This window comes from Dipodomys merriami, unplaced genomic scaffold, assembly GCF_024711535.1.
Source record: "Dipodomys merriami isolate MVZ:Mamm:240054 unplaced genomic scaffold, mDipMer1.0.p SCAF_8, whole genome shotgun sequence".
Lineage (NCBI taxonomy): Eukaryota > Metazoa > Chordata > Mammalia > Rodentia > Heteromyidae > Dipodomys > Dipodomys merriami.
The window spans coordinates 56,335,188-56,355,899 of NW_027206401.1; the positions used below are offsets into that span (position 1 = coordinate 56,335,188).

General features: G+C 44.1%; 1 protein-coding gene across 1 annotated transcript in view; it reads left to right on the forward strand.

Annotated features, from left to right (window-relative positions):
- Positions 1-20,712, forward strand: part of Snap91 (synaptosome associated protein 91) — a 114,389-nt gene that overhangs the window by 38,358 nt on the left and 55,319 nt on the right. Inside the window, exons 3-7 of the mRNA XM_070010822.1 lie at positions 4,986-5,128; positions 5,775-5,850; positions 7,301-7,403; positions 9,536-9,629; positions 11,456-11,567. Of these exons, the coding sequence (XP_069866923.1) occupies positions 4,986-5,128; positions 5,775-5,850; positions 7,301-7,403; positions 9,536-9,629; positions 11,456-11,567 (528 nt within the window). The remainder of the gene's footprint in view (positions 1-4,985; positions 5,129-5,774; positions 5,851-7,300; positions 7,404-9,535; positions 9,630-11,455; positions 11,568-20,712) is intronic.

Sequence of the window (20,712 nt, forward strand, 5' to 3'; positions counted from 1 at the left end):
GGAAGTAGAGCAGGAGAAAAATGTATACTCTAGGGGCTGGGAAGGTAGATCAGTGGTAGAGTGCTTGCCTTGCATGCATGAGGCCCTAGGTTTGATTCTTTAGCACCACACAAGCAGAAAAAGCCAGAAGTAGCACTGTGGCTCAAGTGGTAGGGCACTAGTAGCTGAAGAGCTGAAGGACAGTGCCCAGGCCTAGAGTTCAGGCCCTACGACCAACAAAATGAAAAAGGAAAAGGAAAAGGAAAGAAAATGTATACTCTAGAGAGAACATAAATGGATGCTATCTCTAGGTTAAAACATCTTAAAATAAATGTGTGCATAGCCAACAACTGAGATCTTCTGTTTGTATGTACGTATAAAAAATTATAGTTCACAAACCAGCCTCAGGACTCCTTTCTACTCTTAAGTAATTGAGGGACTCTAAAGTGCTTTTGTTTGTATGAAATATTTACTGCATTCAGAATTCCGGCTGGGAAAGCAAGGTATGATGGCTCACACCTACACTGGAGGCAGAGATCTGGAGGATAGCAGTATGAGGCCAGCCAAGGAAAGAAGTTAGGGAGACCCCACTGAATCAGAAAGCTGTGTGTGCATGTAATCCTGGTGACACTTGAGGTAGAGAAGTAGGAGGACCACTGAAGGTTGATTTACACAAAATTCACGGGCTACATGGAAAATAACTAAAAGCAGCAAGTCTGGGGAGTGAGGTGTGATAGCTGTGTCACTGCATCTGTGTGGGCTCAGTTGGGCTCAGAGCAAACATGGCCGTCTGTGCGCAAGGAAGACGTTAGGAAAAGAAGAAGCATGCCTGATTTTCTGAGCAAGCTGTAGCTTGGCAACCTGTCACATAAAGATGACGATAGCCCGGTAAAGTGACTCACACTTCTAGTCCCTGCTGCTTTGGGAGGCTCAGGCCAGAGAGAGGATCCCTGGAGCCTGGGGATACAGACCAGTCCGAGTAGACAGTGAGACCGTCTCCTCTCCAGGAAAACTCATACTGAGGATGAAGGTTTGGTAGCATGAACACACTTCACTGCCTCCAGGAAGACATTCTTTTTCAGAAGAATAATGGCTTCTTCTCTCTCTACAGCACCCCTTCTTATTCACCCTCATTCTGTGGCCTTGACCTCTGGTTCTACAGCACATCCTGCCTCTAGATTTTTCCAGACGTTATCCCTCCCCTCTTTGTGACCTTTTCTATTTGACCTGAAACATGCTTAAATACCGCCCATCTTTAAACAACACACAGCCTTTCCCTTGGACCCCTCCTCCTCCTGATGTCAAGTCCACGAGTCCGTTCGGCCTGGCATGTCAGTTCTGTTTCAGACAAACAGGACTGTGGGCAGTGTTTGGCTCTGGGGACTTCCAGTTTCTTCTTGAACGTCTTAAAGTTCTCTTTAAATAATCCATTGTTCCACTTCTCTGGGCTCCTCTGTATCACTTTGTTCTTTTATTCACTTTCTTCCATTTTCATCACCCATGCTGGTCCTGCTTAGCTTTGCTCTGATATACACTTTTCTTCTTTCCTTATATGACCTCTCTCTTCTCATAACTCCAGTTCCCATTTGATTGGTGATAACTCCAAGATTTGTATATGGACCAAAATGCTTCAGAACGTTTCCACTTCAGCACGTTTCTGCTTCCCTATCAGACCTCGCCACTTCTATCTCCAACAGCACTTTGAAGTTTATCATCTCTAAAATAGTATAGGTCCACCTGAGGCCAACTTCCGAAAATAGCGTTGACTGGACCCCTGCCTCCAAGCAGAAATCCAGCTGGCAGATTTCAGGTTCACCTGCCCACCAGTTCCTCTAAATCTCCTGTCTCTCCTTCGCAATCTCTGCTGCTCTTCCCCATTCCAGCTCAGCTCAGCTCAGCTCAGCTCAGCTCAGCTCAGCTCAGCTCAGCTCAGCTGGGCTGCCTGGCTTCCTGTCTTTCTATCTTCTGGTATACTTTTCATGCAGAGATCGATGGTTCTTGACTTGTGCTTCTGCTGTGTCTTGCCGATTGTGTTTAGTACGCATTTTATAAGGTAGTTGACAGTAAGAGCCAAATCTTTTTTTTTTTTTAAGTTGGTTATGGAGTAGAATTCAGGGTCTGGGCCCTGTCCCTGAGTGCTTTTACTCAAAGCTAGCACTCTACCACTTAAGCCACAGCACCACTCCCGGTTTTTTAGTGGTTAATTGAAGATAAGAGTCTCATAGACTTTCCTACCCAGGCTGGCATCGAGCTGCGATTCTCACATCTCAGCCTCCTGAGTAGCTAGGATGACAGGCACCAAACACTGGTGCCTGGCAAAAAGACAATTCTACTTGGTAATTTTTTTCCTAAAAGTCTAAAATGGGCTCCCTTGTCCATCGGAGGAAGTGAAGTTCTTCAGTGTGACATGGACAGTCCTCACTGGCCATTCTCCCACCCACTCCTCACCGACCGCCACGGCTCTCCAAACACGTCTCTTAAGGATCCATTCTCTGCATGTATCTGTTTTTGTTTTTAAAATGTTCTTGCCAGCCCTGATGTGATATTGGGTGCCTGTGATCCCAGCTGTTTGGAAAGTAGAAGAAGGAGAACACGGGTCCAAAGCCAGCCTGTGCAATGTCAGCAAGAAACCTTATCTGACAAACTAGGACACGGCTCAACTGGTACAGCACTTTTTTTTTTTAGCGAGTACAAGGTCCTGAGTTCGATCCCCAGTACCACTCCCAAGAAAAGTCCTCATTCCTGCCCTATTTTACAGATTACTTCAGGGTCCCAATCAGAATTTCCTAATACCACCCTCACCCTAAATTCTCAAAATGTAATATGCCTGCAACAGAACTTACAAAAAGTTACTTTGAGCACTTACAGATAGTAGTTTGTGGTCTTGGTAGCATTCTGAAAGGTAGTAATTGTTACCCATTTTAACAATGATGCTTGAGGCAAAGACATCAAATAATCTGCCTGGAATTACTCATCTGGTCAGGGCTGCGCTGGGTTCTGGTCTGGGCTTTCTGCTCTACTGTGTTGCTTTTCTCTTCTTGTCACCCAGAGAGATTTTAGTGTTGTCTGATTCTCTCTCATCTCCCCTATATCTTCACCTTGGAGTTCAATAAACAAGAGAACAGAAGACTTTGGGACTGGCACAGAATTTCAAATCAAATACAGTGCCACGATATCATGTTAGCAACAGTATGATGACACAGAGATTTCTCTGTTTCCAAAGCCTGCTTATGTCTCTGGGTGAAGTGTGCTTCGTGTTCATTTGCTCAGTAAGCATTTATGGTGTGCGGGCTTTGGGGTCACTGCCCAGGAGACAAGCGCTGGCATGTGTTTCCGTCTTCTAGGTGTTTGGACGTGGTGCTTGTGCATTAGTCAGAACCAGTAGTGAAACGATTTCCAAGTGCAGGGAGTCAGGTGAGGCTTGGAAAGGATCAGGGAACGCTGGCTGAAGGACATAAGGAATGCAAAAAAAGAAAAATGATGGGGAACATATTGTATAGGGGGAATTAGTGTTATAGTCAGGATAAGGATGATGACTGCAATTTTGAAGTACATACCAATCAGAAGTATAAGCCTGGTTTGGTTCAGAACAATGATACCTAGCCTTCAGTCCAAGCACTAAAAATTGCTTGAGTGCTAGCTCATCCGTTTGTAAGCCTTATGTCTTGTGAAATAGAGAAACGCATGGATCAGGTGTGCAGGTCGCATGTTACCAGTGGATGTGTGTGTGTGAGAGAGAGAGAGAGAGTGATGGGGGGGATGGGGGAGGGGCGTTGCAGAGCCTCCTGTGGGTCTCTGGCGGGTAGTGGGGCCTCCTGCTCTGAAGCAGTCAGCTGTGCTGTGCACCCCACCCCACCCCAGCGTGACTCAGCTTCTGCTCCTGAGCACCAGCTAACAACATATTGCACACTCAGCACATCTTCTGAACTCTGAGAACGCCCTATTGGAACTTTATGAAACCCCAATCACCTGGAGTTGTACTCATGTGAAGATACGGACCATGCTGTCTTAGAAACTCAGGTCAAAATTATCAGAACTTAACACTGGCTTTGTATTCTACCAGAGCTTTGATGAACATGCTATTTGCTCATAGTCTAGAAACTATATCTACCAACATATTTGAATATTAATATCCAAGGGAAGCACACCTGTCTCAAAAATATGTTTATGTTTTTCTCCCACATGGTGGTATAGTTAGGCTAAACAGCTACATTGGAGACATTGTGCTTGGAGCAGGGGGCTTAGCTCTCCTGCAGTTCATCATTTGCACAAAAAAGGCACCAATATTAGCAAATATAAAATTCAGGAAGAGGTAGAAGAGAATTCAGTTGAAAAGCTATTCTTACGCCAAGTTTTAATAGTGAGGCCAAGTGCTGATGGCTTATACAACCCTCTCAGGAGCTAAAATAAGGACAGAGGTTGAAAGCCAACCTGGGCAGAGAAGTTCTCAAAACTCCATCTCCAAAACTCTAGAACAGAAGAAAAAAACTGTCAGGAAGCATTGCTCAAGTGGTAGAGCATCAGCTGAGCAAGCCAGCCAGCAAGTTTGATGCAATGAGTTCAAGTCCCTGCAAAAACATAAAAATACATTAGTTAAATAATGTACTAAAAATGTCCATATATAAAGATACTGCTTATTTTTTGTGTGTTTGCTGTTTCTGGGGCCTGAACTCAAGATCTCATACACTCAGTCAACTTTTTTGGTCAGGTCTAGTGCTCTGTCACTTGAACCAGGCCTCCAGTCCAACATTTTTGCTGGTTAATTGGTGATGGAGCTTCATGGACTTTTCTGCCCAGGCTATAATTTAACCTTGATTCTCCAGCTTTCAGCCTTCTGAGTAGCTAGATTTCAGGCATCATTCACTGGCACCTGGCTTAATTTTTTAATTGGCCGTTCTCTGAGTGATTTCAAAGTCACATTTTAGTAAAGAGGTTTAAGTGGTTAATGTTTGAGGGGGATTTTTTTTTAAAATATAACGATTTATGAAGATCTTCTGTTGTTGCAGATTTGATCCAGGCAACCAACGAAACCAATGTTAATATCCCTCAGATGGCAGACACGCTCTTTGAGCGGGCAACCAATAGTAGCTGGGTGGTTGTGTTCAAAGCCTTGGTGACAACACATCATCTCATGGTGCATGGAAATGAGGTAAACTGAGGCAACTCTGCTATCTCTTTTGGTGGAGGAGGGAGACATCGACTGAAGAATGTGGTGATGATTTAAGATCCTTTGAATTTTCACTAATGAGCCAAAAAAGAAGGGGGGAAATCTGTGCTTCCATATCATCCATGGTGTAATTTTAATCTTTGATTTACCTATTTTAAAAAATACATTAAGTTAGACTTTGTCTTAAAGAGATTGAGCTATTAATCATTACCAGTGCCTAAAATGCATATACTGTACAAACCTATTAGTGAGCAACAGACTAAGGAAGGAGAAAGGGTGAGACTATTTTCCTCATAGAAAATGGTCCTTTGTGCCTTTGAGAGACAATTGCTTTCATAAAGTACTTAGTTTGGGAAAAGATTGATAAAATCATTCCTTTTATATGGAATACCTACTGATTTCGGTTGAATGTGCAGTGCTTCTGTTGTGTGTGAAGTTGAAGGTCCCCAGTTTGCATGTGCTTCGCTGAGTTGGTAGTGTTGAGTATTATAGTCAGAGAAAGAGGAAGTCCATAACTAGGCAAGAGGGCTCACGATGGAAATCTCAATAAAGTTTGCCTTAAAGTCAGAAGTGGCTTAGAAGTATGTTTGAGAATACAGGTGCTTAATTCTAATTATTTGTTTTTCAGAGATTTATTCAGTATTTGGCTTCTAGAAATACACTATTTAATCTCAGCAACTTTTTGGACAAAAGTGGATCCCATGGTAAGAATATTTAAATTATACATGAACTATTTAAATTATGTGTGTGCATATGTATTTGCATATGTATGCATACACATGACTGGAATTATTATTATTATTGTCAGACATGGGACTTGAACTCAGGGCTTGGATGCTGTCCCTGAGCTTTATCATTCATAAATATGTATGGACACGCACATGTATGCACACACATACACATTGCTAAAACTGTTAAGTTTTGCATGCGATTAATAATCCAAAAATCATTGCAACTGAGAGGTATATTGGATGGTTAATAAAATACTATATACAAGAAACCTTAAAATATTTGATTGTACAGATAACTCAGCATATAAAACATAGATTAAATTTACTTTTACCATTTTAAATGTTCACCTAAGAAAGCAGCAGTGTTCCTTAGATCCACAGTTTGTTTATGAAGATACAGTGGAAAATGGAATTTAAAAAGCCATCGATTTTATATCAGTGATACTGGAATTCAAACTCAGGACCTGGCATGTATACTTGTCAGGCGGGTGCTTGATCACTTGAGCAACAGCCCCTATTGCTTTCACAGAGTTTTGCTTTCCTTGCCAAGGTTGGCCTGGATTGTCATTCTCTCTTTTACACTTCTTTGTGGCTAGAGTAACAGATTCGTGTCACCCTGACCATATATTTTTTGCTGAGATGAGGTCTGTTTGGGGGGTTTTGTTGTGGTTGTTGTTTTTGCTTGGGCTAGCATTGAATCCCAATTCCCTAGTCCCTGCTTCTCAGTTACCTAAGATTATAGCCATGAGCCACCATACCTGATGCCATTCAAATTATTAATTCCATTCGCTGGGCCTCACGCCTGTAATCCTACCTACTCAGGCAGTTGAGATTTGAAGATTGTGGTTTGTAGCCAGCCCAGGCATGAAAATCTGTGAGAATCTTATCTCCAATTAACCATCAAAAAAAAAAAAAAAAAAAAAACAGAACTGGCGCTGTGGCTTAAGTGGTAGAGCCTTGCCTTGGGCAATAAAGCTCAGGAACAGCATCCAGGCCCTGAGTTCAAGTTCTGTGGCCAGTAAAAATGATAATAATTCTAGTACTTCTAGCCATAAATTCTCTTTGTAGAGTAATAGGGTTGTAACTACAAGGCAAGCACTTCACACAGTAGACCACTATCAGATGGCGATATGTATTAAATATAGCAGGCTATTACATGAAACGAGCAAGAAAAGTGCAGGGGAAAGCAGACAACACATCTGAATGGGGACAGGACAGCACCAAATCAATTCATCATCAGTTTAGCTTCATGCAAAAAGCATTTTCACCCAAAAGTAGGATTTTTCAGTGAGGCCCGCTGATACAGTTACTGACTTCTTCCTAGAACTCTATAGATAACTTGGGGAGCTAAACATGTGTACAGTACAAATCACTATTGAAAGCATGTTGTTGATTCATCTTATCTCCTCTTCTTCTTCCCCAGGTTACGATATGTCCACCTTCATAAGGCGCTACAGTAGATACTTGAATGAAAAGGCTTTCTCTTATAGACAAATGGCATTTGACTTTGCTAGAGTGAAGAAAGGGTGTGTTTCCTTTTTCTTTCTTGCGTTTCTTTGAGCAGAACAGGCCCTCAGAGCATGCTCGCTTCAGCTCAGCATAGAGGCCAGCTGGTTTTGACCATGAAGGCTCAGTGTGCGATCACCTGAAGAAGTTTGATAAGTAACAAATATACACGACAGGTCTGAGGCTACAATATGTTACTTCCTAGTTCGTGATTTGCTGCTCAGAATGTACATGGTATAGAATTTTAACTGTTAAAAATAGCTCAGGACTCCTAAAAATGTAAAACACTTTTAAGTAGTGTAAAAGGGAGAAAACTAATGAGGCTTATTTTTTTTAAAAAAGGATAGTGGTTACAGCGGGGCTCATGCCTGTCATCCTAGCTACTCAGGGGGCTGAGGACCAAGGTTCAAAGCCAGCCCAGGCAGAGAAGTCTTTTCTCCAATTAATCAATCAACAGTGAGAAACAGAAGTGTGGCTCGAGTGGTAGAGTCCCAGCCTTGAAGTAAAAAACAAGCGAGAGTATGAGCAAAGTCCTGATTTTAAAGCCCCAGTAATACACCATGCCCCTCCCCCCAAAAAGTATATTGATTATGAAGAAGAGTATTTTATTTGAGCTAAAAATGGAACCCGTATGATGTGGAGATCTGGTTTTGAAAGGGAATGCTACACACACACACACACACACACACACACACACACACACACACACACACACACGTACAGCTGATTAAAATATTATCTCTTGGTTATAAAAACTCATTGAAACAGAAACCCTCAATTTTTAATCCTAATTGCCATTTATTTCCCTCTAAATAGATGTTAGAATCTTGTTGGAAGTGTTCAACCGAAGTTTGTGCTGATTGTCTAAAATACTGGTTAAGTGTTGCAGAAGATGGAGTGTTTTAGTTTTAAGAACTCACATGAACCATGACCTGACTTTAACTTGGGACCACTTTTTCCATTATGGTGGTGAAAAATATCAACTTACCTATTCAAAGTAAACCAGGCTTCTGTGGGTGAATACCTCATGAAATTAGGGTTTGTTCCCCTTCATCCCTTCTACATTAGCAGTGATTCTGGGTCACAGGCCTTCCTCTGGATTCTCCCATGGCTGTGGCCGCCATTGCTCATGTCCACTGCAGCCTCAGGCTCTTAGAGACCTCTGTCTCCTGTGTGGACCTTGGAAGACGCTCCGGGATGCATTCCTACCCACGGGGCAGCCTCACCAGCCCACCTGCATCACCGGGCACATATGATGTCCCCAGTACTGCCTCCCCCACAGCCATCGCTGGACACAGAGTCTCCATGAGAGCCCTGTCAGTGGGGGGACAGGACATAAAAGCCTCCAATGCCAGCCTCTCATGTGTCCTATCTTTGTTTGGGCAAACTATATATGACAGCACTGTCATAGGAGGTGATTAATAACACAAGCTCTGCTCCCACTTCGATACATTTTGTAGACTTTGAAGGCATGATTTCCTAAACAAACTAATTGACTTTTCAAAAAACTTACATTTTTACCATTCTTACTTCTGTTTTGGAAGTACTGGGATAAAAAAGAATTCAAGGCCTTGCTCTTCCTAAGCAGGTGCTTTTACTGTTGAACTGTGCCTCCAGCCCTGATACTTTGCTCATTGCTTTTAAAATAGGGTCTCATCTCCTGCCTAGGTGCACAACTGGGTGCGGTCCACCCGTGCTAGCTAACAGGTGCACACCACCCCTTCCAGAAGATCCCTTCTCAAGAAAGGATTTTTTGAACCTCTTCTGCTCAGGCTGGCTGCAATCAGCAATTCCAACAATCTCAGCCTTCCATGCAGCAAGAATTACAAGCGTGGTCAGCCAGCACCCACATAGATTTCTTGTTTGTTTCACTCCATTCAGTCTGCTTCACTTTCTCCCCACGTGTGGTGCTGATGGGAGCAGGCATAGCCTGTGGGGTTGAGCATCCAGAAGACCTAAGAGGACTCAGAGTCTAGACAGGAAACAGCACCCCTCCCCCAATCTCTCGATGCCTCACATCCTTCCTGCAAGATTGGCGGGGGATGGAGGAGGGGCCCAGCTTAGGACCCTGAATGAGATCTTGAATTTCCTACCTGCAAGGACGCTTCATCTTTTGCTTCTGCTTTCTCTTTGGTTTGCATCAATCTCACAGGGCCGATGGCGTCATGAGAACGATGGCTCCAGAGAAGCTGCTGAAGAGCATGCCGATACTGCAGGGACAGATTGATGCGCTGCTGGAATTTGACGTATGTATCTCCCCGGAAGTCACTTGTGACTTTCCTTGAGTGGTGGCCTACAGCTCAGAAAGCCACCTCAGGCTCCTCGGGTGAGATGAATTGGGTGAATCCTGGTCCCTCAGATTTTGCCAGCAGTGTACAAGGTGCATACGAAAGTGACAGGGAAAGGACCAGTGCGGTGTTCCTGAACTGGTGTCATTGGAAACCCCCTGCTCTGAGCAGGATGTTGCTTGCAGGATGCAGTATCTGAAGGTCACTAACTACCTGGGCCTGCTGGTAGAGGCTGTGTCATATAACACTAGGCACCAAAGTTTCTTTATCTTAGCACTGGCTGTGAGTTTTGTCTCTTAAAGCAAGGCCTATGCTGGGCTTTGATAGTGAATACACTAATCTACATGAGCAAACCAGATAGAACTAAATAGAAATGAATACAAGTAAAGCTAGAAGATCAGAATGCAAGTGGCTGACAGGATCATTCTGTTTATGTCCTGGTTGTGATAGGATCAGCTATGGTTCTAAAAGTACAGTTTTTGTAAAGGTGTTACATGATATCCCCCTTAGGAGAAATGACTTCCCTGTATTGATGCTTCTAACTGCATATAAAACAAAGGCGTAATGCCTATGTGCATCTGATCATACAAAATAATATGGAAACAAACTCCAGGAAATGGAAACAAAAGAAAAAAATTGCATAGAAATTTACAGTTACCTCAAAATTAAAAGAATCTGATCCACAAAAATAAAATCCACTTGTAGGGAAATTCTTAACTTACATTGTCAGCTTTTCTTTACTTTAGTGGTTGCCTAAAACACTTTCTTTAAATATTAGTAGCTTAACGTCTTTCTTGAGATTATATGGTTTAGCCTATAATTGAGTTTTAGTCCTTACATTTAACTCTTGTGAGAGTTCAGTAGAAGTAGAAATCTATTTTATTGTTTCTTGGCAGATTGTATAGTAAGGGCTTTCTTAGTTTCTATGAATTGCTTTTCTTATCTTTTTTTGCTTCTTAGTCATGTATTTCCTTTGTTTTCTTTGACCTTAGTAAGGGTTCAGAGTTAAAGGACAAAAGTCACAAAGGGGGGAAAAACACACTGAGGAGCTATAAACAAGGCTGAGGGAGCGGGGAGCAAGTACAGCTTTCAGGCTGGTGTTGAAGTGGGTGAGAGAATAGCTCTGGCTCTCAGCCCTGCGGTGACATGCCGCCCAGGGGTCCTCACACCCCTGCTCTTCGTTCATGGAGGTCGCTGCAGGTTCCCAGGGCCTGTATGCATTCACGGACACGGTTAGATAGGGAGAATATCACATTGTAAATTTAACAAGAGACCAGCTGTTCAAAAGCTGTCTTTGTCTGCCCTATGGATCACTGGCCAACCAGAATGAACCTAAGTCTTTTAATGCATGGGCCTAACTTCATTGACCTAAATTGAAGCCAACACACAGGCAACCCGTCTTCTTTTTTTTTTGGGGGGGGGGTCCAGTCGTGGGGCCTGAACTCTGGGCCTGGGCACTGTCCCTCAGCTCTTCAGCTCAAGGCTAGCACTCTACCACTTGAGCCATAGCGCCACTTCCGGCTTTTTTTTCTTTTTGCTTATGTGGTGCTGAGGAATCGAACCCAGGGCCTCATGCATGCAAGGCAAGCACTCTACCACTGAGCCACCTTCCCAGCCCCGAAGGCAACCCATCTTTTATATCATTAAGCCTACGCTAAGAGTTACTCAACATTTGTAGAACATAAGCAAATTTCTTAGCATTTGAGACATTTTCATGTGATTTGGGAGGAAATACCCATTGGATGATACCCACCTAAAAGTCAGTGTTCCTCTTTTTTTTCTAGGTGCACCCAAACGAACTAACAAATGGTGTCATCAATGCTGCATTTATGCTTCTTTTCAAAGATCTTATCAAACTGTTTGCTTGCTACAACGATGGAGTGATTAACTTGCTCGGTAGGTAGAATGACGGGCTGGAAACGTGGCTGGTTTGTGGGTCCCGGGTGAGGCCGACAAGCCTTGCGGGGCGGGTCTAGTGTCTCGGCGCCTGCAGGATGGTGAGGTGGAGCAGGGGCTGCGTCGTGCAGGGCTCCGTGGTGATGCTGGGACAGTCCACACATGGTGGTGCTGACAGAGCCCTGTGAGCATTGACACTCATGCCACGCCTCCGATCACTGGACCACAGCGCAGGCAGCTTGCTCTTGTTCTCCCAAGGAGCAGTCCTCCACCCCTGCCTCAGTCTTGGCTGGTGTCCCAAGGCTGTGGTGCACTGATGGCCACCACTGGCTGGACTTGGAAGCCAGGGTTGGCCTGTCCCTAGAGGGGGGGTGGAACTTGTGCTCTGCAGCCTGCAGCTCAACCTCCATCTCCAAGGTCACACCTCTGTCTGTGCCATTCCCTGATACCTAAGCTGGTGTGTCGTGCATGCTACATGATTTACATATGGGATGAAGATTGCCTCAGGCTAATTATCCATTCTGCAAGCACCGTCTAATACCCTTAAATTAAATCCTTTGGTTTTAATTTTCCACGTCCTTCATCATCCAAGCCAATCCAGAACTACCTATGCCTTGGTGTAGCTCCTGTGACAGATTAGAAAATCAGATGGATGGACTTCTCAGAGTTTGACCCTTTCCTGTCAAGGTCATCCCTTTGTGGAGCGAGAACTTGGCAGATCACTTCCAGCTGGTATCAGCATGAGGAGTCATTGCTAAGCCAAGCTGGATTTTTTTTTCTTTCTCTGCCAGCTGGTCATAAGAATCTCCCCCAGGCTCAGAGATAAAATTTAAGGAGAAATCAGAGCGGTGGCGGTGGAAGAGAGAGAGCTGGTGCGCTGGCTGGCTGGCGTGACCCTCTGTCACTATAGCCTACCTGCTTCTTCCTCACCTGAGAGCTAAACCACTTCAAATGACTGTCTAGATCACCTCCATTTGAGAACGGAGTGTCCTGATGCTAGTCCAGCTTTCTAGCCAGGCACCCTAGATAGCAGCCCTCTGTGTGTGGAGGTGGCTGGATAGTCTGTGGCCAGCATCTCAGTTTTCAGAGGTAACCCAGCAATTTTTTCCAAACAAAAGTAGATGTCATCTGAACATCACATGGCTTTGCTACAAAGCTCTGAAGGCCCAACCTGGAAGGGCTTCATGGGCTCCAAGGCCTTCGAACCTCCTGTTGGTGCTTTACCCCCAGAGCAGAGGCTTGTGTGGCTTCAGTTTGGAGCAGTTAGTCCATCCTGCCTCCATCTGGGCCCTGCTTATATCAGATTCATTATCGGATACTCTGCTCATGTTCAGCACACATGTTCTGTAATGTTACCTGCAAAAAAGAAGAAGCTGAGCAGACTTTGGATCCCATTTTAATTATGGGGAGTTCCATAATTTGCCTTTGATAGGGAGAGAATGTCTATAAAGTACCCAGGCCCTAGGACCCTTAGAAGCTTCCTGGAGATGGCAGGTGGATGAATTCTCTCTCGTGGATTCTTCCTCTCTCTCTTTGGCATGCACGTCACTTATCAAGGCTTTTCTCTTGCCTGAAGCTCTATAGGTACAACCAGCCCATAGTCATCCAAACAATATCTTCTGGAATTATGAAAGCCAGGGAGGTTTATATCCTTAGATGGCAGTGGTTGTATACCAGCATCCCTGCCAGATGACTTCTGAAGGTGGCCTCTGCTTATTGGGGTAGAGATAAAAGCATTTTCTGGTTCAGTGAATGCCTGTCAGGTGCCAGGAACTGGGACACATGTGGATATCTGTGTTAAGTTTACCATGACAGATGTGGATACCTGGTTAAGTTCACTGTGACCTTCTACTCCCTTCTGAAGTCCAAGCCAGATGTGGAGGTGAACTGGGGATGGGAATCTAACCCATCTCTGTGGATCTTTGCAAGGATCAGAAACCCAATGTAGAGATTCTGCCAATTGCCAGAGGTCTGCTTTTAGAAAGCAAAAGGAAATCCCACAGGTAGTTTTGTCTTGTCTGCCGGATCTGAGTTTCATGTCCTAAAGCCTCCTCTCAGATTGGTGCAGAACACAGACACATTTTGGGTCCCCGGGCATCTCAGAGCTAGAACTAACTCCCTGCTCCCCAGTATACATGGAAGGAGCTTAGATACCAACGCTGCCCTGGCAAGACAGGAGCTGAGCAAAGAGAAGCCAGAAACTCTCCTTGGAGAAGCAAGGACAATGAAAAAGCAAATGTCTGCCCCAACCCCTGGAGAGACTGAGAAGTGGGGCAGCAAGTGGTGGCTACCAGGACAGAGACAAGGGGAAAGTGCAGGCCACCGAAGCCAGGGCAGAGGGGGGAACACTTGAACTATAACAGACAAGGTGCTGGAAGCACTTGGCAGAAAAGACTGAGGGCCCACATCTCCACATCTCCAGAGGGGCCCAGGCTGTGGGTGGGGGTCTGAAGGGCCACATCTCCACATCTCCAGAGGGGCCCAGGCTGTGGGCGGGGGTCTGAAGGGCCACATCTCCACATCTCCAGAGGGGCCCAGGCTGTGGGCGGGGGTCTGAAGGGCCATATCTCCAGAGGAGCTCAGGTTCGGGGGTATGCACACTTTTTGTTTTCCCTCAGGGAGTTCAGCCAAGTTTAAGATGTTGTGACTGACCAGGCACCAGTGGCGCATGCCTGTAATCCTAGCTACTCAGAAGGCTAAGATCTGAGGATCACTGTTGGAAGCCAGCTCTGGCAGAAAACTCTGTGAGAATCTTATGTCCAAGTAACCAGCACAAAGTCAGAAGTGGAGCTGTGGCTCCGTTGTTTTGTTTTGTTTTGATGTTTAGGTATGTTCCTTTCCTCTAGTAAAAGTCCCAGTGCAGAAGATTAGGGAAAAGTGCTCTCTGAAGTGTTCAAGGACTTTCCTCAAGAAAACATGGAGACCTCATTACAATCAAGGTGCTGGGACCCAGCCCAGAGTTCCTAATTCAACAGGTCTAAGGCAGAGGCTGGATAATTGGCATTCCTCATCAGTTTCCAAGTGACACCGTGTCTGTTGGCTTGAGGACTTCCTTTTGGGGACCAATGTGAAACAGTGCCTCCAGATGCTTTGCTTTAGCATAGTCAAATGGATAAACTGTCGATTTTGTTACAAATCTAATGTAGCACTTTCTTTCCCGCCCTATACCTTTAAGATCCATTCCACTTTTCCAGATTTTTGATGACAAATGTTGTTAGATTGGGGGAGGAGTTGGTGAGAAGGAGGAGTATAGGACAAACTAGTTAAATTTATATTTCAGATCAACATGATTACATTTTTAATATTAACAAGACAGTATTTGGTATGCATTCACACCAACAGTTATTTATTGTGTATCTCCAGTTTAATCTGCTGTCTTATTTTTTTTTTAATCTGGCAAATCTACCAACAACAACAAATGGGTGATATTTTACACTTCTTTTGGCAAGTGTTTTTCCCTCCAAGGTCAGACTTCACCTTACCTCCTAGGGTGTGCTGGGATAGCTATATTCTGACTCTCTTTCCATACTGTGGATGAGAGTGTGTGGGTGGGAAGAGGGTGGTAGACTAGAATCATTTCATTTCCTGGTGAAATATGGGTTGACACATGACCACCCCCCAGGGAAGCAAGGACCAGCTTCTTCAGCCAGAACAAAATCTCCCAGACAGAAAACTCCTTAGTATTTGTGTCTTCCCAAGTGCGGAGATGATTTTTTCCTGTTTTGATCGATAGATTCCATGCGCTTTTCTTAAAATCGCAAAATTGTTTTATGGATATCAACAAATGGATTCTAAAGTGTGTCTGGAGGGGCAAAGCTATCACAGTAGCCAGTGCAAGGTTGATGTTGGAAAAGAACAAAGTTAAAAGATGGACACATCCCACGCTGAGAATCTACCCAGACAGTGGCTTTCTACAGCAGTGCCCTGGCTTTCACAACAGAGAGCATGGAGACTCTAGGTAGAACTTCTCCCCTGCGCTCAAGTTGAGCGGCTCACAGCAGCCGTCTCTACCTGCCCATCAGCCTGGGGAGCCGTGCAGCTGTGAGCAGTGAGATTACCCTAGTGAAGGCTCCGTGGCCACCCTCCAACTGTGCCTTCAACCGATACTGCAGACAGCGGAGCTTTCATCTTCCTTTCAGGCTGAAGCAGTGTGGTTGCTTGTTTCCATCACAGTGGTCTCTCCCACAGTTTGATAAGCTTCATTCCAGGCACTCATAAATTACTAGGCAATTTAAGTAATTGTTTTGTTCTTCTGTGCTAATGGGATCCCATTATTCCAGAGGAGTCAGTGATTTAACCCTAGTTCCAAATTTAACAGTTTGAGAGTCTGTTGCCTTCACCCACTTCAAGTACCAAACACTGTGTCCAAGAATCAGAAGCTAGCCATGAGTAGTGGCACAGGTGGTGCGTGCTGACAGGAGGATTGTGCTTGCATACCATAATGAAACCCTATCTCAATAAATGAAGAAATAAACTCACTCCGTGCAGCGGTTCATAACTGTAATCCCAGCTACTCAGAAGGTTGTAGGGAGGAGGATCTCAGTCCAAGGCCAGCACTGGCCAAAGTGCCAGACCCTACCTTATAAACAAACTCGGAGCCAACAGACTGGAGGTGTGGCTGAGTGATTGTAATAGTGCCTTGCAAGCATGAAGTCCTAAGTTCAGTCCTCAGAACTGCCAGAAGGAAGAGGAGGAAGAGAAGGGAAGAGAACTCTTCTGTATACTCTAAATAGAAAGGAATTGTAATAGAGTAAGTGAGGTGCTTATGTGACTTTTGGAAGCCCCCCCCAAAAATTGGTCTTAGGCTCAGCCTCCTTAGATGACTCATACAGTAAGTACTCATACAGTAAGCCTGTTGTGGAGAAGCTGCTGAGCCAGGTGAGCTGTCTTTGCCGCCACAGATGCTCTGCAACCCTGGGAAGGCGGAGCATGGATGCCTGCGTTGTAATCCAGGGATTTGGGAGTCAGATTAAGTGGCTAGCTTTATTAACTCCTCTTCAAGATCCAGGAAGCTGCTGAGGGACCAGAGAACAAACACTGCAGAAGAACAATCTCCCTGCCCATCCCGTACAACCCACCAGAGTCACCACAGCAAAGGAACAAGACAGTGGCTCAGGACCAAGTCTCACCTTGCAGGTTTCCCAGAGCTGACTTTGCATCCAGCACCCTGACTTTACATGAATCCAAGCGATAGGAGAGGAGTTGTTGAGCCACTGATTGCCATCTCAACTGTGTTTCTGGAGGTTTTGCCTTCAGGGGAGAAAAAGATTCCTGCCCTACAGAAGAAGCTCAAAACCAAAGCAAAAAAGAATACACTTTTTCTTTTCTTTCACAGACTATTCTCTTTCTCACTATTTATGAATGTAAGCTTTTGCTGAAGTTCACTTCTAGCCATCTACTTTGCTATCATTTTTTTCTGTATATTTTTCTTTAGAAAAAAATTATCTGCAGCTGGGGGCTGGTGGCTCACACCAACAATCCTAGCTACTTAGGCTGAGATCTGAGGAACAAAGTTCGAAGCCAGCCCAGGCAGGAAAGTCCGTGAGACTCTTATCTCAGTTAACCACCAAAATGCTGGAAAGGGAGCTATGGCTCAAGTGGTAGAATGCTCGTGTTTAGCATAAAAGCTCAGGGACAGTGCTTAGGCTGAGTTCAAATCCCAGGAAAAGCAGAAAAAAAATTACTTAAAATAAAAATTATCATCTACAAATGACAAACCACAAATCTATTTTTTCCAGCTCTTAGCTTTCTTCTGAACATCAGTTCTGTAGATGTCTAGTGAAGTGTCATAATATTTGCAGACACATATTTAAATGTTATATTCTTACCTAACTCAAGACTGTCTCAAACGGAACTCTTTTTTTTTAATTGTGAAAATACTGTACAGAGGGTTACAATTACATGGGCAAGATGAGTACATTTCTTATCAAGCATTGTAGCCTCCTCCTTTGTTTCCTCTTCCAATCCCTTCTTATCCTCCCCCCACCCCCCCACCAAAGTTGTAAAGTTCGTTTTTGACATAACGATTGTACATCTCATTGTTGCAATGGGTCCACCTGTATCCCTATTTAAATGATTTGTTTTTCCCCTTTCCCTCCACAAATTATACCAACATCAAATACAGTGAAAGCAGGGGTTATACTGTGGGGGAGGGACATACAAAGCAACAAAGAAATAATCTTATAAATGTGTTAGAAACAATCACATGAAAGAAAAAACATTTGATTACATATCTTACGGTTTATTTCCCTAACATCAACTTATCTGACCTTTTCTGCTTGACTCAGACATACACGGGCTATTGCAAATACGGGAAACCATAGGACCTATGTTTCTTTGGGCCTGGCTTACTTCACTTAATATAATTTTTTCCAAGTCTTTCCATTTCCTAACAAATGGGGCAATTTCATTCTTTCTCATGGAGGCATAGAATTCCATTGTGTATATATACCACATTTTCTTCATCCATTCATCTACTGAGGGGCATCTGGGTTGGTTCCAGATCTTAGCTATGGTAAATAATGCTACAATAAACATAGTCGTGCTGATAGCTTTAGTGTGGTCTTGTTTGTGAACATTTGGGTAAATGCCCCAAAGTGGGATTGCTGGGTCATAGGGGAGCTCTATGTGGAGTCTTTTGAGGAACCTCCATACTGCATTCCAAAGTGGTTGAACAAGTCTACACTCCCACCAACAATGCAGTAAGGTTCCCTTCTGTCCACATCCCCTCCAGCATCTGTTGTTATCAGAGTTCTTGATTTTTGCCATTCTAACTGGGGTGAGGTGGTATCTCAATGTTGTTTTGATTTGCATTTCTTTTATGGCTAGGGAGGTTGAGCATTTCTTCATGTGTCTATTGGCCATCCTTCTTTCTTCTTCAGAGAAATTTCTCTTTAAGTCTTTAGCCCACTTATTTATTGGGCAGTTGTTTCTTTGAGGATTTGTTGTTGGGGGATTTAATTTTTTGAGTTCCAAGTATATTTTAGATATGAGACCCTTGTCCGTTGTATGGCTAGTGAAGATCTTCTCCCAATCCGTGGGCTTTCTGTTGATCTTGCTAGCTATGTCCTTTGCCATGCAGAAGCTCTGCAACTTCGTGCAATCCCGTTTGTCCAACCTTTCTTTGATTTGTTGTGTGTCCGGGTCTCTATTAAGAAAATTTCGGCCTGCGCCAAGGAGACCTAGGGTTTCTCCTATTCCATCCTGTAATGTTTTCAGAGTGTCTGCTTTGACTCCGAGGTCTTTGATCCATTTGGAGTTGATTCTGGTGCAGGGTGATAAATAAGGATCTAGCTTTAGTTTTCTACAAGTAGTTAACCAATTTTGCCAGCACCATTTGCTGAAGAGGCTGTCTTTCTCCCATTCTATTTTTTTAGCTCCCTTATCGAAGATTAGATGGCTATAGGCCTGTGGGTTCATTTGTGGGTTTTCAATTCTATTCCATTGGTCCTGAGGTCTGTTCTTGTACCAGTACCAAGCTGTTTTGATTACTATAGCTTTGTAGTAGAGTCAAACGGAACTCTTGAACTTACTTGCCCTTCCTACTCCCATTTCTGTTAGTATGCCACCCTAAACTATACCCCAAGTACCTTTGAATTGTTCATCTTTCTGAAGTCCACAGCCAGTCAGAAATCCGAATGCAGTTCTTCCAGCTCATTTTCCTGCTTCCTCACCTGGTTTAATCCCACTGCTGCCTCAAGAGCAGGGGCTTGAGTGCCTTCACTGTTCACTTAGCAATTACACGTGCACAGCCCTGCGGCCATGCCAATCAGCCTGTTCCACTTCATGCTTTCCATTGATTTCACAGACAGATGGACTGAGAATGCGGCGTCCCTTCTCGCTGAGACAGTGGTGACTCAAGACATGAATCAAGATAGCATACCGGCAAGTTAGAGCAGAAAAGGAGCAGAGTTGCACCTTTCCCTAGTAAAGGTGTTTCTACCACGGTACTGTGGTTTGTGTGTCCTGTCCAGCACTGTGGTGTGGCCAAGCCTACGCTCAGTGGTGGTGTCCCAGCCGGTCTTGTGAAGTAACAGTATAGAAGACAGATGTACACGCCACAATGCCACTTGTTTTGAGGAAAGCATGATTTTCTGTGTTGACAAGATAGTGTCGAGGGTCTGCAGGTGAGGTTTAATCGAGGTCCTCCTGCATGCAGTGCTGGGATAAATCCGAATTCCCCTCAGATGCTCCCCCTATGTGCATTTGTAAGAGTGCATCTCGGGACGAAGTTCTTTCTCATTTGGTTCTTTTTTTTTATTGTGAAAATACTGTACAGAGGGGTTACAATTACATGGGCAAGATAATGAGTACATTTCTTATCAAGCATTGTAGCCTCATTTGGTTCTTTTTCCTGTGATAGCTATCCTCTGAAAATTAATACTAAGATACAAAGGAGATGTTGTCACTGCTTTGCAAATATTAATGTTAGGAATGTCGAGTTTAGCCAGATGCTGGTGGTTCATGCCTGTAATCCAAGCTGCTTAGGAGGTTGAGATTTGAAGAGTGAAGTTCAAAGCCAACTCCAGCAGGAAAGTCCTTAAGACTCTTCCAATTCACCACCAACAAAGCTGAAAGTGAAGCTGTGGCTTAATTGGTAGAGTACCTGCCTTCAACATAAAGCTAAGGGACATTACCCAGGCCCTAGTCCCAGCGTGCACGCACACACACACACACACACACACACACACACACACACACACACACACACACACACACACACACACACACACACACACACACACGTCCCAGCACACACACACACACTAGTCCCAGCACACACACACACACACACACACACACACACACACACACACACACACACACATCAAATTTGACTGTTTTAAATACTGAAAACCAGCACATGTTATCTTCGAAATGAAAGAAAGGTAGAGCATCATTTGGGGGTATCATTCTCTTTCTATAAAAGTAGTAATTTTTCTAGACCTCGAGCTTGTGCGCCATTTCATGAGATTAAACCTAAAGCCATAATGATGGATGACTTTTGTTGCTGAACCCAAGTTTATTATGAAAAATACAAAAAGCCACAAGAGTCAGGGGAAAATTCCTTAAATTTTTGATATATTAGTTTTAAAGGAAAATTGAACCTATTCAGTTTCTTTCTCTCCTTGTAATTTTGCTGAAG